This window comes from Pteropus vampyrus, unplaced genomic scaffold, assembly GCF_000151845.1.
Source record: "Pteropus vampyrus isolate Shadow unplaced genomic scaffold, Pvam_2.0 Scaffold60, whole genome shotgun sequence".
NCBI lineage: Eukaryota > Metazoa > Chordata > Mammalia > Chiroptera > Pteropodidae > Pteropus > Pteropus vampyrus.
The window spans coordinates 368,057-385,098 of NW_011888841.1; the positions used below are offsets into that span (position 1 = coordinate 368,057).

Below are 17,042 nucleotides of genomic sequence, written 5' to 3' on the forward strand. Positions count from 1 at the left end.
AAGAATTATAGTGTATGACTGACAAAAAGGCAATTTATGACATAGTTTTACCAGTGCGAATTTCCTTTTTCTTATCACTGATATAGCATTTCTTTGACAAAATTGAGGCAATTCTAGTAAACAGATCAGTTATAATATTATAATACAATATGCTGATTTTCTTCTAATAAGTATATAAAGGAGAAGATTAGGAAGACCAGAAAATAAAAGCAGCCTACTCTCCACCTCATATAAATGTTGAAAAGGGAACATATAAGTGGGAAACATCGACACGATGTTGATGGGAAGGAGAAATACACGTCCTAAGTGAGTAATTCTCAGAGACCAGTCCCTGTGCAGAGTTCCGATGTGTGGCGTCTGGACTGGGACCGAGGTTCATGTAATTAAGTAACCTATCTAATTGATTTTGATGTCCAGGCAGAGTTGAAAACTGCTTTAAAGTTTAATATTGTTATAGCCACATTTTACTATTCTAGGCATAATATTAGTAATGATCAGGCTCTGGTACTGATGTTTTAATGATGTAATAAAAATAACCTACAAAATATTGCCCTTTCAATATTGTTTTGGAATAGCTTTTTTTCCCTTAATGTTATAAATAAAAAATATATCACTATAAATATTAATTTTGACTTAAAGTTTTAAAATTATACTGTTCCATTTAAGTTAAATGTAATTTGCTTTTGCTTGGGGACAAGGAAAGTTACTGATTTCAGAAACTTTCATGATAATTGATATGATTCATATTTAAGTTAGAAAGAAACCTGGGTAATGATTTTATACTGATAATGTAGAGATTTTATCTCTTCTAAACATTCCTATCTCTTTCTCTGTTTTCCTTGATTGTCAAGGTTAGAATGAATATTTTGCCTGAATTTCCCTTTTATTCCCTTTGCCGACAATGCCTGGTATCTCACTGGCTGGCTGCCACCTTATGGTTCTGAATGCCAGATGTTGTTTTGCTCCTTATATCAGAAAATGGAATTTGCTGGCCCATTGTTCCATTTATCCATTGCCCTGTAACATGTGTTTTCCAGAAGCAGGCGTAGAGACAGAATGTATAATGCAAGGTGTATTAGGGGTTAACATCTGTGGAAGGGAGTCAGAGGAAATAGGATTAGGCAGAGAGAAGAAATTAGATTACACTGCCAGCCAAAGCCTCAGCCAGCCACACTAGGAGTTCTGGAGAGCTTGGCCCATCAGAGCTGTTGCTCTTATAGTTGAAATGGCCAAGTCTGTATTTCTGTATCAGTCATTCAGTGGACATGCGCTGCCCAAGCAAGTCAGGCCTTTTGGGGAAGAGGCTTTCTGCAGCTTTGAATGAGCTGATGGTTGGGAGCTGTCTGCTGATATCAGGCAAAGCCCTCCATTGAGGGAGAAGGCAGCATGTCTCCATGTCTACCATAGACCTGGAAATAGAGTAACTAACATAAAACAGTGGTCACCTTTTTGCTCACGAGTGTATAATTTGGGCAAGACTAGGCAGGGACTGCTGTTGCTCTTCTATTTAGTATGAGTCATAGTGACTCACCTGAGGTTGGAAGATGCACTCTCAAGATGGCTCACTCACATAGCGAGCCAGTTAGTGTGGCTCATGGGCTGGGAGTTCAGCCAGAGCTCTCAGCCCGGGGCCTTTGTCCTTTTCACATGGGCCTCTCCATGGGCTGTTTGAGTTTCTTAGCAACATGATGATAAGGTTCCAAGAGCAAATGTCCCGAGATAACAAAGCAGAGTTGCGTGGCATTTTTCTGACTGTTCCTTGGAAGTCTTATGGCCTCACTTCTCCATACTTGGTTTGTTGAGGCCGTCACAAAAGCCTGCTCAGCTTAGCAGAGGGCATGTACACTCCCAGTCCCAAGAGGGGCAATTTTTGAAAAATATAGTCTGTCACATTATGGAGCTTAAAGGTCCAGGGTGCCTTAGTTAGACATAGGGTTGGCTAACTCTTTTAGAAAAACTAAAAAAAAAAATTTTTTTAAGTGAGTACCATAATAAAAACATACCTATATAAACTTCTTCTTGATGCATTATTGTCACTTAGTTGCAGTTTATCTTTGTTTTTTATAGAAGTAAAAGGAAAGCATATTATAAAATATTTAGATGAAGTTGAACTTCATTCCAAATTGAAGGATGAACTTCACCCTTAAAATGTAAGACTAATATATGAAAATATATACATTTCCAGTTTTTAAAAGATTAATTGGCAAAGATTTATTAAAGATGTAATTATTGTGATTTTTGCCTAGAAAACTCAAATTATAGTGATTTAAATATACAAGGAAGGGTAGTGACTGAGTAAGGACTTTCTGGACCAAGGCCCTTGCAGAAAACAACGATAACATCTGTACATAACACGAAACCCAGCATCTTAACGCGCTAGAGAGTGAACTGAAGGAGGCAGAACCTGATTGGAAGTACACGTTTGGACAAGGCGAGGTACACGAAACGAGGTTTTTCATTTTCGCAGCTTTATCTTGGGGCTGCGTGAAGACCACATGATGTGCAGCGTGGCATGGGCCTCGGTGCGGTCTTTGTGGCCTGTAGAATCAGAAAAGTGAATTCTGAGAACTGTTCTCAAGAGAGGAGATCCAAAATCTGTCTCTCTTCAGGTCTTGTTGGCCCCTGAAACACACATTCTTTCAAAGCTGCTCAACTAAAGACAAAAGATACGAACTGAGACCAGAATTGCTGCCCAAGAACCAGAGTTTGCAGCTTAAGTGAGATGAATCAACAGATAAAACAAAAAACTCTAATTGGAGAAAAATAAAACAATCCAGGATCCCAACATTCATCGTGTTCAGGGTACCATTCAAAATTATCCATTGTACAAAGAAACAGGAAAATGGAACTGATTTTCAAGAGAAAATCAACTGAAACAATTTCTGAAATGACCCAAATGTAGACACTAGCAGACAGGATTTTCAAGCGGCCATTGTAACTATGCTCAATGAAGTAAAATTAAAATTGCTTACGATAAAGGAAAAGATAGGAAATCTCAGCAGAGAAATAGAGACCAAAAAAAAAAAAAAAAAAACCATGGAAATTCAAGAAATGACAAATACAGTATCCGAAATGAAAATTTTCAGTGGATATGCTTGACAGCTTTTGTGGAGATGACAGAATAAAGACTTGGAAATTAAATAGATAGATAATTACTGAGGACAAAGAACACAAGAAAAGATTAAAATAATTTATTAGTTTAGATAATTGGATAATTTCAAAAGGTGTTATATACATGTATTTTGAGATCCAGAGGGAGAAGAAAGAGATTGGGCCCCCGCCAAAAAAAACCCTGAAGAAGTAATGGCCCCAAATTTGTAAAATTTGATGAACGACATAAATCTATGTATTTGAGATGCTCAGTAAACACCAAAGAGGATGAATATGACTAAAGCCATGCTAAGGTTCATTATAGCATAATTGTTGAAAGCCAAAGACAGAAGTAAATTTTGCAAGCAGCAAGAGAAAAGTGACCCATTACGTAGAGAACAAAGATTCCATTAACAGAAGAGTTCTCAGAAGAGAGACTAAACTAAGATTTCTGCATCCAGTAAAAATGTCCTTCAAGAATGAGAGCGAAAGACATTTTTAGGTAAATGAAAAATAAAAGACTTTGTTGTGAGCAGACAAACTACACGAAATGCTACAGGAAGTTCTTCAGGTCGAAGGGAAATGATACTAGATGGAAACTCGGATCTGCAGAAAGGAATTCAAGGCACTGAAAATGTAAATATCTGGATAAATACAAGACTATTGAAATCTTGCTTATTTCTTATTAAAGTCCTCACAAAACATACGGCTGCTAAAAGCAAAGTTACAACATTGCCTTACGGGGTTTATAACAAATGTAGATGTAATAAACATATATGACGTGACAATCGTAACATAAGGATGAGGGGGTGTAGATATGAATCACAACATTTTTTTTGTGAAGTAGTTCAACACTAATTCTATGAGAATTCTGAAAAATAAGAAGGCATGTCATAATTCCTAGAGCAACCATTGAAAGAAAAATAAGAATTTATAATTTTTCTTGAACCCATCAGAGAACTGAGGTCACAGGGCAAACATATGACCTGAAATCTAAGAAAAGACAGATGCCTCCAAGGAGAAAATCACTGAGGTAGAAGAGAGAGCAGAGAACCTAATTTTAGGGAAGGACAGCATTAGGGGGCCGGGAAGTAAGCTTTTGGAATGAGAACAGGCAGCGAAGGAGGCTGAGAAGAATGGCTGTTAGTTGAGAGAATAAATAGAGGAGAAAGTGGTAGAGTTGGCAGAATAATCAGCAGTGTCAAATGTCAAAGAGAAATCATGAGATTTGAAAAGATTCTACTGTATGGGCAATTAAAAGGTTATCTTAGAATGTTTTCTGCGTAATCAATAGGAAAGGAAAGGAATACTTTATTTATTCATTTATTTTTACGCCTACAGCACCCAGTCTTCTTAGGTGCAAACTTTTTTTTAACAATATCTTTTAAGCACTCGAATTCCTTTTAAAATCTGATCATTTCAGTGGTTATGTAAGAACAAGGACTTGGATTTTCTTGGGCAGGTATAATAATGATAGATAACTTTATAACTACGATTTTATTTAAAAAGGTTTTGTCAAGTACTTACTGAATGTTAAGCCTTTTCTTATGTAGCCCTTTAAGATGCAAAAATCATATAGTTCAATGGCGAAGTTATTTGTAGAGAGACAAGAATAGGGAGATGCTCACCTACTTTTCTTTGGTCCTAGCTCTTCCTACCGAGTTTATACTCAGGATCTCTTTCTATCCTCTACTCCAGTGAGAATATTCTTATGAAATAAGATGGATTGTTGGTCAGCAGGTGCAGCCACACCTCCCGACATTTGTGGGCATTTGAACCTGTGGCCTCTGTTTCACTTTGCCCACATTTCAAAAACCTGGAGTGCAAAACGAACCAGGGCTGTCCCTGCATAGGTGAGGCCCAGTTCAGATCATGCTTTGTATCCTTTCTCCCAGATATTTTTCTTTTGGCCACAGTGAGATTAGATTTAGATGAAAACGATAGTCCTGAAGGAAAAGGGGAATTGCAGAAGGTCCAGCTGTAGTCTTTGGTTGAAAGAGAAGGAAGGGACATATTTCCCTTTGAGGTCATAAAGTGCATGAACTTGTACCCAGTCACTTAGGTCACAATTAACGTCAGCTAGATGGAAAAGTCATCATATCTTCCTCCCTATGAGTTCTTTAAGTTCTACTTCATATTAGCATTGTACTTTGTTCCCTGAACAAAAATAAAACAAGTATTTTCAAACCAACCAATAACTAGGGGCTCATTCATATCCTCCTGAGATTAGGAGAGTTCCTGTCTTCTCATATAATGACAGTTTAAGGAACATAGAGACTTCTTTTTCAGCCTTGGAATAAACTGGGTGAATATGTGGAGTGAGTCGACAGGCAACATATTATGTACGTGAAATGTATAATTGTATTTCCTGTTGGACAAGCAGAGACCAATTAGTATTATAACGTGATTGATTTTGTCTGTGATCTTGATATCCATTAACTGTATTGACTGAAAAATATTGCTGACTGCATACGATCATGGTGTCTTACTCAAAATATTTTCACATTCTTAAATGACTCAGACATTATACACATGTATTTTTGGTTTTAATCAATTTTAATTAAACAATACTAAATATATTAAAATGCAACTAGTATCAAAAAGATTATATTGAAAAATAGCCCCTCCTCCACACCTCTTATGCCTGCTTTCCAGTGGCAGGCACATTCAACTCTTAAGCTATTTTTTCATTATTTAACCCCATATCTTTAATATACTGGTATCTAATGCTGATAATTCTTAATATAAATTTTAGACATAATATTTACATTTTGGAGTTGATTTTTTTAATCAAGAAGAGTTGTTGAATTTACTAAATACAATGCTTTTTCAGTAAAATAGGAATAGATGTATGCTTCCTAAACATGATATATGTGTATCTCATACCTCAGCAGTCAGCATCGTGCTTAATAGATAACATCACTAAAGTCAGGACATGCCAACTATGTCCACTGTCACCAATATTATTTTACACTGTAGTGGAGATACTAGCCAAAGAGGCAAAAGAAAACATTAGAAGTGTAAAAGTAGTAAAATTATCACATTTATAGATGATACTTATACCTGGAAAATCAAAGAGATTTAACCTAAATGGTAAAAACGTTCAAGGAGGATATCAGTAGCTTTTGTAGTCTAATCCATGGAGTAAATATTTTCTGCATGCTACTTTGGATTCAGACTCTTTTCCAGGTGCTGAGAATCTAGTAATGAACAAAACTGGTAAAATTTCCTGTTTTTGTAGAGTTTCTAATCTAACAACAATCAATAATTATAAAAAGATATAGAAGAAGAGATTCCATAATATCTAAAAATACAGTCTACTTAGGGATATGTTTATTAAAAAATATATAGGCTTATATACATAAGTACACAGTGAAGAAGACTGTCCCTATCAGATATTGAAATGTCTTTAATAATTAAAAACATATTTCTACATTTTTCATGAATCAAAAGTCTAATAATAGACCCAAATACTTATGCGCATTAACATGCGATAGAGGTTGCATCTCAGATCAGAGGGTCACTAAATTATGTGTGGAGAAAATAAAGTTGGGACATACCTTTCCTGGGATATGGGGATGAATTTCAAGTGGACTGAACATCGACATGTACAAAATGAAACTTAAAAGTTCTCTTATGGAATGGAACATGGGAGAATTCCCTTATAATTTCAACAAGGGTAAAGCATTTGTAATTATAAGTCAAAATTCACAAAAGCACTGAAGAAAATATTGATAAATTCAGCACACACAAAAGACTTCATAAGAGGAAAAGTTTATACACAGAGCCAAAAGACAGATGTTCACTGGGAAGAGAATTTGTGACTCATATAATGGGCAAAGGGGCAATCTTCTTAATATGTAAAGTATTCCTGAAACTGTAAGAAAAAGACCACAGTGTAATAGAAAAATAGACAAAAGAGCATTTCACAGAAAGAGTACTACAAATGGCTCCTAAATATGAAAAGGTGGCCTCACCGATAATATAGAGAATGCAAATAATGATTTTACTACTACTTTTCACATAGAAGATTGGGAAAAAGTCCAGATATTTTACAGGCTACTCTAGTAAGAATCTGTAAGGGTGCTAAGCACTCACACGGGATATTCCTGGGAATGTAAATCAGGTCAGCTGTGATGAAGGGCCGTTTGGGTGTATCTATCAAAATTTCAGATGCTTGTATCTTTTGACTAGAAGTTCCACATTTAGAATTTTATCCTAAAGATATCATCACCTTTGTGAAAATGACATGTCCAAAATTATTCACATTAGTATTATTTATAAAAAGAAAAGATTGGGAAAATTCAGATATTCATCAACAGAAGACTTGTTAAATTATGTCACAATCATACAGTAGAATACTAAGGAATCACGAGGGCTTTGCTTTTCTAATATGGCTCCAAGATATGTTGTAAGTGAAGAAAGAAATGTACATAATATAACATTTGTGTAAAAGTTAATATATTTGTATTTGCTTGTATATACATAAAGAAAACTGAAAGGATAAGTAAGAAACTAATTCTGGTAATTGTTTTAGGCAGTGCAGAAACTGAATGAATGGGGAACAGGTGATAACTAACTAAATAAAATTAAATCAAAACATAAGTAAAAAGCAGTCTATATGTTTTGAAACTTTGAAATGCATTCTTTGTAAGCATAGATAGAGGGAAAAATCACAATGGAAATTACAAAATATGTAGAAGAAAAAGAAAATGATACTGCATATGAGAACATGTGGATCTACTGTAACTTTCTTTCTAATTCAGGTTTACTTTGTTCTTCTTTTCTAGACTCCTGAATTAGAAAAGGCATTAACTCACTTTTTAAAAAAGTGTTTCCTTTTTACATAGTTTCATTTAAAGTTAGAGAGTTTCAACATTAGAAAACCTATCAGCTTAATATACTATGTCAGTAGATTAAAGGAGAAAACCATAAAATAATCTCAGTACCAAAAATGACAATAAAATTGAATATACATTTTTTATACTTTTAGCAATTCGAGAGTTGAAGGTAATTGTTCTAACTTAATATTTGAGTTTCCACTGAAAGTCTAAAGCAAAGATCATAATGGTGAAACATTAGAAGCATTCCCACTGAAAGGGAAGCCAAACGAGAATGCTTCTATGAAGAAGATCCTATTTACGATAGCAACAAAACTATGAAGTACCTAAGACTGTAGATAATAAAAGATGTGTAAGCTCTCTGTGGAAAAAAGTTCATTATTCAAGGACATAAAAGAAGACTCCTAGGCAAAGTGTAATAATGTATACATGGATCAGAATAGTTGTATTGTAAGAATATCATTTCTCTTCAGATTAATCTGTAAAATCAATGACTCCCTCCACCATGGCCAGAAACAGAAGTCATATAATCTTTTAAAAAAATTTATCTCTTTAGAATAAAGTTTCAAAAGTCAAATTACTGGTCTAGAGTAATGACACATTTTCCTGGCTTTTGGAATGTATTACACTAAACTGCTGTCATGGTAGGAAAGCTGCCACATGTAATACTTAAAAGAATGGGTATTGCCATGGCCAATAAAACTTTATTGACAAAGAGGCAGCAGGCTAGATTTGGCCTGTGGATCCTAATTTACAACCTGTGGCATATGACACACTCACAGAAGTTACTTCAGTAGTTAAGGTAGTACTTACACTAGCCCCATATCACAAGTGGGAAAACTGAGGTGTAGAGACCTTAAGTGGCATCATTCAAATTAGGATAACCTTTCCATACTCCCATCAACCACATGGCTGTAGAATTTTTTTTACATATATAATGTTTATAAAAGATTCTTTTCTTCCTCTAAAAGTAAAGTCAATTGAGAGGATCTAATCTCATAGTTTTTGACAATTGTAATCTTCAGATTGTGACTGGAAATTGTATTGTTGGGTCTTTACAAAAATCATCTTATGTATGATTTTCCCAGTGTTTGCAGCACTTTTCATCATTCAAATGTAGAAACAGATACAAAGACTGGTATGATTTAATTTGTTAATAGTTAAGTTTGGGTATCTTACGAGCCATTGACTTACCATCTAGAAATCGCTTTATATACTATAGGTCAGTTGTCTATTAAGCAGTTGTCTTCCAAAATCAGCTTTATGAAGCAATTTCTTTGTTTTGTCATGATCCGCAGTAATTGAGGATTTATTTACATTTATATTCAGGATCTAGGAGTATATTTTTCCTTGTTCAATTTCATGGACTAGAGGGGGTCGTATGATTTGTAGATATCAAGTAATTGTGGCTCTTCTCTGCATGCAGAAAGTAGGCCTACCATAGTCACACTGGAATCTTTGCAAATGTAAAGATGGTTAAGATTATTTAACTTGAATGAAAATTATCACAGTACTTTTTATCTCCAGGAGAAGACTGAATTTACATGTGTCTAAGAAGTTTTAATATGAATCAAAGCCAGGATTTTAACCCATAAAGTAGTCAAATAGATGTTCTTAGAGTATTAATTTTAAAAGAAGTTGAGATTTTTCAGACAAAAATGTTATCTTACCAAATATCTGATTATGTTTATTCTTCCTAAATAAAAATGAGATGTATTTGTTTTTTCAGAGACATCAAACCTGACAATATATTGATGGATATGAATGGACATATTCGGTTAGCAGATTTTGGTTCTTGTCTGAAGCTGATGGAAGATGGAACGGTAAATAAAGATAAATCTTAAATTATTTTACTCACATTTCCTTGCTACTTGTCTTCTTTATCTGTTTAGAAACCATCCGTTTATATTATCTATCTATCCATCTATCCATTTGCCTTTCTGTGCTTCACCCCCTCCCACAAGTATGCTTTCAGGCATACTTATTCATAATAGAGCTTGTCTATAAAGTCATATGCCATTTCACCTGCTTATAGCAGTGACCTTAAGATTGCTACATGATGCCTTTTATGGGACCCTTGTTTGTTCCTTCTTTAGGTAAACTTTATTTTTGTTCTTGAGATATTTTCACATTTCTGCACGGATAAAGAAAATAAATCCCACATGGAAAAAAAATGAGACTTCTTTATTTTTATTTCTTTTATCTTTCTAGTTGTCTAATTTTTCTGAGGGACAATGTTAAAAAAAAAAATGAATGCTTTTATTAGAAAGGCCTCTAGGTTGATTCAGTCTCATGTTACCATTTGCTTTAGTTCTGCTAACTCTAGGTCCTTAGTTGTTTTCTTTCATTTACTTAAAAGTTTATATGCCCTAATTTTATTCCTTGGTTTGTTTTTGTTTTTCTTTTTACTTCAGTTTCCTGGCTGTATAGCAGAGGTCCAAATATATATCATTTTAATTGGCAGAAACTTTTTTAGAGAGCAGTTTGCTGTAATACATTCAAAAACCCATGAAAATGTCACATTATTTTAGAGTAATAATTTGACTTCTGAAAATTTATTCTAAAGAGAAATTTTTAAAAAAGATTATGTGATTTCTGTCTCTGGCCATGATGGAGGGAGTCATTGATACCAAATTGTCCTCTCACTATGAACAACAGTAAAACTGGGCACAATATGTGAGACAACTATTTTCAGGCAGTGGGCAACAGGCAGTACAAGACTGTTATCCCTGCGAGAAGTGAATTCAGGAGTTACGCGTCACAGTCTCCCAAGATTGGGACAGTTTGCTGACTCTGATGCAGAAAGCTAGAGTTAGAGCAGACTATATAGCTCTCCTATAGATCAGAGTCAAGTTAGCTGAGGCAGCTGGAATCTGCGGGCTTGACCTTAGAAAGGAGGGAATCGTGCAGAGAGAGAGGGCCTAAAATATCCATGGAGGGGCACCTCATGAAGGTTGGGGTGTACATATGCTGAAGACCATTTGATGTTACCCATTTAAAAAACATTACTGGAAATCAGTGTTGGTAGAGAAACAATGCTAAGGGAACATTGGAATTTTGGCTCCGGAGAGCTAGTTAACACCTTTATAAAATGTAAGACTTACTCTAAACTTGTCTAACAGCCTAAATCCAAGCCATGAGAACATTCATAGAGTTTGAGAGTGGTCCTCCCAAATATAGGGACTTGAGATGAATTTTAGACTTTCTGTAAATCTGCCCTCAAATAGTATAACTGTGAGCCAACCCATGGTTAAGGAGGTCAGTATCTTTTTTTATCTAATTAAACAAGAATTATTATTCTTCAGAGGGAAATAACAGAATTCATACTTTCTACAGTGTCTTATTGACAGTGACCAGCATTCAACCAGATATCACTAGATCAAACAAACAAGGAGGCTCAGATATAGATTGTGATGCAGAGTTAAAAAATACAAGTAGTAGAAACCTGAGTAGCACAGTCGTTGGACTTAGCAGACAGACTTAATGGAACTATCATAAATATGTTTAAAGGAGCAAAGGAAAATATAGCCTTAAAGATTACACACATAGGAAATTTTAGCAGAAAAAGAAATCAAATGGACCTTTTAGAACTTGAAAAGTACAGTAAAAGAAATAAAGAATTCACAGGAGGAAGTTATAGAAATGAGAGAGGAAAGAGCCAGTGAATTTGAAGACAGATCATTAGAGATTCTTCATTCTGAAGAACATAGAGAAACAGATCGAAGCAAAATAAATACGGGCTCGGAGATCACTATAATTGGAATTTTCGAAGGAGAAGAGAGTGAGAGAGGAACAGAAAAAATTTATAGACTTGATAGCTCACACTTACCATCAGGGTGATGAAATGTGATGAAAAACACAGATCTAAGAATCTTAGCATATTTCAAGCTTATAAAAGGAACCGTACCTGGCCACATCACAATTAAACTGCTGAAAATTAAAGATAAAGAAAAAATTTGAAAACAGAAGAAAAAACACATTACATACTCCAGAAAAATGGTAATAATAATGACAGACCTCTCATCAGAAACCATGGAATGATAACTTTAAAGTACTGAAAGGAGAAAAAAATCTGTAAACCAAGAATGTATACCAAGTAAAAATATCTTTCAAAAATAAAGGTGAATTAAAGACATTTTTTGATAAATGAAAGATGAGAGATTTATCTCCAGCAGGCCTGGATTCTAAAGAATGTCCTTCAGGCCAAAGGAAATAATACCACTTGGATACTTAGGTCTACAGAATAAAGAATATCAGATGATAAGTGGATAAAGAAAAAAGACTTATCTTTTAAAATTTACACAAAAGGCATGTGACTGTTAAAAGCAGAAATAATGTTGCAGTAAGGTGTTTATGATATGGATAGAAGTAAAAGACAGGACAGCAGTCACATAGTATAAGATGGGCATATGGAATTATACTGCTCCAGGATAACTGTGTGTGTGCCGTATGAAGTGAGAAGTGGATAGTGCCTAATATGACAAGGGAAGGAAGAAATATGGCAGTCTGGCTGAGTTGAGAAAACACAGATTAAATCAGGGCTGCTGTGGCAGCAGGAAGTTGTGGACCACAGTTCCAGAAAGTAGAGGCTGCATTGACAACTCCAGAGGAAGAGCTAGTGTTTCCCCAGTCCTGCATGTGGAAAGCCCCTTAGACCCAAAGCTGAGGCTCCTCTCCCGGAGTCTGTCCATCTTCCAAACCTCTGTGCGTTCCAGAATGCAGCGAGTCCTAGTTCTGTCTATAGGAGTTTTCCCCGATCAAATTTATTCCTGAAATCTTGGTGTGTCTTCCTAGGCATTCGTTTTTTATTGCTGATCTCAAAATAATTTTGGTCCTCCATTTAGAAAATTTTAATGAAGAAACCTTTTTACTTATTTTATTTCCATTTTAGGTTTTTTTTTTTTTTTTATCAAAGTGATCTGTACATATTTAAGGAAGGCTTATCACAAAAAAAAGCATTCCTTTGTTCTATCTAGTTCTTCCCACCTTCAAATCTCTTTTTCTAGAGGCAGACACTTAAAATCTTTCTTTCTTCTGTCTTTTGATTTATTTGCATATTTCTTGTTATCTTATTTGTGCTATCCTTTTCTCTTGATTATTTAGTTTTAGATATTATCTATTTATCTTCTACCATAGAGGATGAAGATTCAGATCTCTTATCTCTATCTCGCCTAACCCATACACTTCCTCTGTACATTCCCCACGCAGTTATACAATCTCTCATTAAATCCCGTTCAGTTCAGAGCTGTGCCATGCAGTTGATTTTATTACATTTCTTATCTTGAAATACTTTTTGTTCTCCCTGGAGTAAATGAGCACTTTGCTTTGCTTAGTTTTTATGCAACTCACCAAGTTATCCTCAAATTCACTGCCACACATTAAGTAATTTAGTATTTTCTCTCAGACACATTAAATAACTTAACAGTTCCCTTTTACCCTTTGGCGATATTCATAGTGGAGTCTTGCATTCTCCCGTTTTAATCTGGAGTGTCCTGTAGGCTGATGCAGAGCTAGTGTCCTCAGACAGCCTTTCCTCATCATCTTGGAATTCTCTGTGTTGGGACCTCTGTTTCCTGGGTCCCGTGTCTCCTCAATTGGTGGTAGCTGCCTGAGAAAGGTTCCATTGGAAGTTATTATTTCATAATCTTGCATGTCCGAAAACTGCCTTCATTTCTACCCTCATACATAATTGATAATTTGTCCGGACATGGTATTATAAGTTTGAAATTAGGTTTCTCTTAGAATTTAGAAGGCGTTGCGTTGTCTTCTAATTTACTGTTGAGACGTCTGATGCTATTCTAATCCTCAATCCTTCTGTAACAACCCTCTCCCTTCTCTGGAAGCTTTTAGGATAGTCTCTTTATTCCCAGTGTTGAAATTTATGATTATATGACTTCGTATGAGTCATTTATTACCCAGACAGCGACCACAATTTTAACCTTTTCCAAATTTTGTGACTTTCCAACTAAAGTTTCATCTTATTTTTTTGGCTCTCATAGATTTGGCAATGATTTATTGGATATGACACTAAACAAACAGGTAATAAGAGAAAAAATAGATTCGTTGGACTATATCACCATTAAAAAGTTCTGTGCATCAAAAGACTCAGTCATCTTAGTGTAAAGTCCACCTGTGGAATGAGAGAAAATAGTTGCAATCATATGTCTGATAAGAGGTGTTAATATCCAGAACATATAAAGAACTCTTACAACTCTGTAACAAACAACCCAGTTTATCTTTAAAGAAGATGTACAAATGGCCAACAAGCACATGAAAAGATGCTCAACATCACTAATCATTTTGGAAATGCAAATCAAACTCAAAATGAAATACTACCTCATACCCATTAAGATCGAGTCTTTAAAAAAACAAATAGAAAGTAACAAGTGTTGGCAAAGATGTAGAAATATTGGAACCCTGTGCACTGTTGATGGGAATGTAAAATTCTGTAGCCACTCTGGCAAACAGTATGGCAGTTCTTCAAAAAATTAAAAATAGAATTACTATATGATCCAGAAATTTCACTTCTGTATGTATACTCCACAGAATTGAAAGCAGAGACTCAAAGAGATATTTGTATGCCCATTTTCAATAGCTGCATTATTCACAATAGCCCATGAATGTAAGCAACCCAGAGTCTATTAACAGATAAATGGATAAAGAAAATTCGGTATATACATACAATGGAATATTATTCAGCCTTAAAAGGAAGGAAATTCTGACTCATACTATAATGTGGATAAACCTTGAAAACATTATGCTAAGTGATACAAGTCAGACACAAAGGGACAAATATTGTATGATTTTACTTTATAGGAGGTATCTAGAGTAGTCACAATCATAGAAAGGCCAGTGGTGCTTGCCAGGGCCTGGGAGGAGTGGGGAATAAGGGAGGTAATTGTTCGATGGGTACAGTTTCAGTTTTGCAAGATGAAAAGCGTTCTAGAGATGAGTGGTGGTGATAGTTACACAACAGTATAAATATATTTAATGCCACTGTACACTTAGAAATGGTTATGGTAAATTTTATGTTATGAGCATTTTACCACAATTAAAAATAATAATTAAAAAGTAAATAAAATTTTTTTAAAAAACAAGAAACTGAGAACACTTTAATCCTAATTTCTCCCTTAGTAGCATGTTATTTTTTTTCTAGTATTTTAGTTTCATCTTATTTTTCAGTCTTCAAGAATCGTTTCCTCCTCCTCTGCCACCCTTCCGCTCCTCCTCCTCCCTTCTCCTCATCCTCTTCCTCCTTCCTTCTCTTTGTTGCTACTGATATCTTTGTTCACAGTTTTACTGATTGTGAAAGTTATAAAGTTTACTGGTGTCTTTGTTCACAATTGCTCCTAGTATCACATTCTTCCATCTGGGTTAAATTTCTTGTTTCCTGAAGTATGTCCTTTAGTGCTTCCGTTTATCTGAAAGGGTCTAAGTGTGTAGTAGACTCTGTCTTTGTGTGAAAATGTCTTTATTTAACCCTCATTTCAGTATCATAATTTAGGTAGGTAGAGAACATAATTTTGGCAATTATTTTTCTCATCTTTATGAGAAACAATTCTGTTTTCTGACTATGTTAGGATTAATAATTCAACTGTCAGTCTGTCATTCCTTGCTAGGTAATCTCTCTTTATTCTTTAATGTTTTTCATTTCTTTGCCTTTGGTGCTTAGAAGTCTGTCTGGTTTTATTTACTTTTTCATATGTTTCATCTATTTACTATGTTTTTTATTTCAATGACTAGTTTTTTTTTTTTCCTCTCACTTCTAGGACTTCTATTCGATTTGATTTTTTTCATTTCTTTTTTTCTTGTATTTTTGATTTTTTTAAATGTCGAATAATTTAAAACATCTCGTGAAGTCAAACTGATCATTGTTAGGACTCTAATTGTATTGTTTGTTGGGATTTCTCACTTTTGCTCATAATGGAATGTTTCCTCATTGAGTTTATATATTGGATTGTATATATTGTATAAAGCCCATCTTCAGTGGGCTTTTATGCATGAGAATTGTATGTGGCCAAGTTTAAGCATGTATCCTCCAGAGTAGTTTTGAATTTCTATGCCAGGCTTTCTAAGGGCCCCTAACCTGGTGCCAATATTTTTGCCAGTTTCTTGGCTTGAGAACTTCTGGACAGAAGCGCTGTGAATTAGGATCCCAAACAGTGGGACCGTGGGACCTAAGGTTATGAATTTCTAGAGGAGGAATTTTTGTTCACATATCAGCCACACTTAAGAGAGACAAAACGTCTTGTCTTTCTCTACTGAGTGGCAGTTTTATAATTCGGCTTCCTGATTACAATATACCATTTAGGGTAAAGATTACGTGGGGCAGCTTCTCATTTCAGACCTCACAGAAGATCCAGTTGCCCTCATGTATATGTTAAAATCCAAGTACCTACAAAATGAAAGCCAACAATTCCCTAACCCCATTCCTGTTCTAATGCTTACCATCGCAGGTTCTCAAACATTTATTGATTACTGGCTCCTGTGAATTGTTTTTTTTTTAAAGTTCATTTATATCTTATAAAAATGGTTGTTATATTTTATCTAGTATTTTTAAGAGTTTGTAATACTTAATCTCAGTATTGCCAAAGAGAAAATTTATTCTAATGATTATTAAGAATGCTAATGTAGTCTAGAAAATTTAGAATATTAACCGTTATTCTACCTTAAGAATGTTCATCTTTTGGTACATTCTTTTAAAACACATAAGGAACCAATTTTCTTTGACTTAATTTGTTTCCAGGATCTTTTTTAGCAGTCGTTACTAATCTACATCTAACTTGCCAAAATTATAGGTCCAACTGATTTTCTCTATTAGGACTTTATTAGCCAATTTTTTTTTTAGGGATCCCTCCCCAACTACCTGTAAAATTTTCACAGTTCTAGCTTTTTATATGTACAGATAGTATCAGTAATAGGAATGTTCTAAACTAAATATTCAATTGTTGATATTAATTGTTGTGGTGTTTAAATCATTTTGTTAACTTAAATGTTGTCAGTTAAGTGACAGCTACAGTGTTAATGAAATCTGGAGATATATTAGTGTGGAGATTATATAAAATTTAATTTACATGTACGAGGAGAGTAAATTCAGGTCATGACAAAGTT

General features: G+C 34.7%; 1 protein-coding gene across 1 annotated transcript in view; it reads left to right on the forward strand.

Annotated features, from left to right (window-relative positions):
- CDC42BPA (CDC42 binding protein kinase alpha) overlaps window positions 1–17,042 on the forward strand; it is a 280,756-nt gene that overhangs the window by 96,599 nt on the left and 167,115 nt on the right. Inside the window, 1 exon segment of the mRNA XM_023531028.1 lies at window positions 9,661–9,754. Coding sequence (XP_023386796.1) covers window positions 9,661–9,754 — 94 coding nt within the window.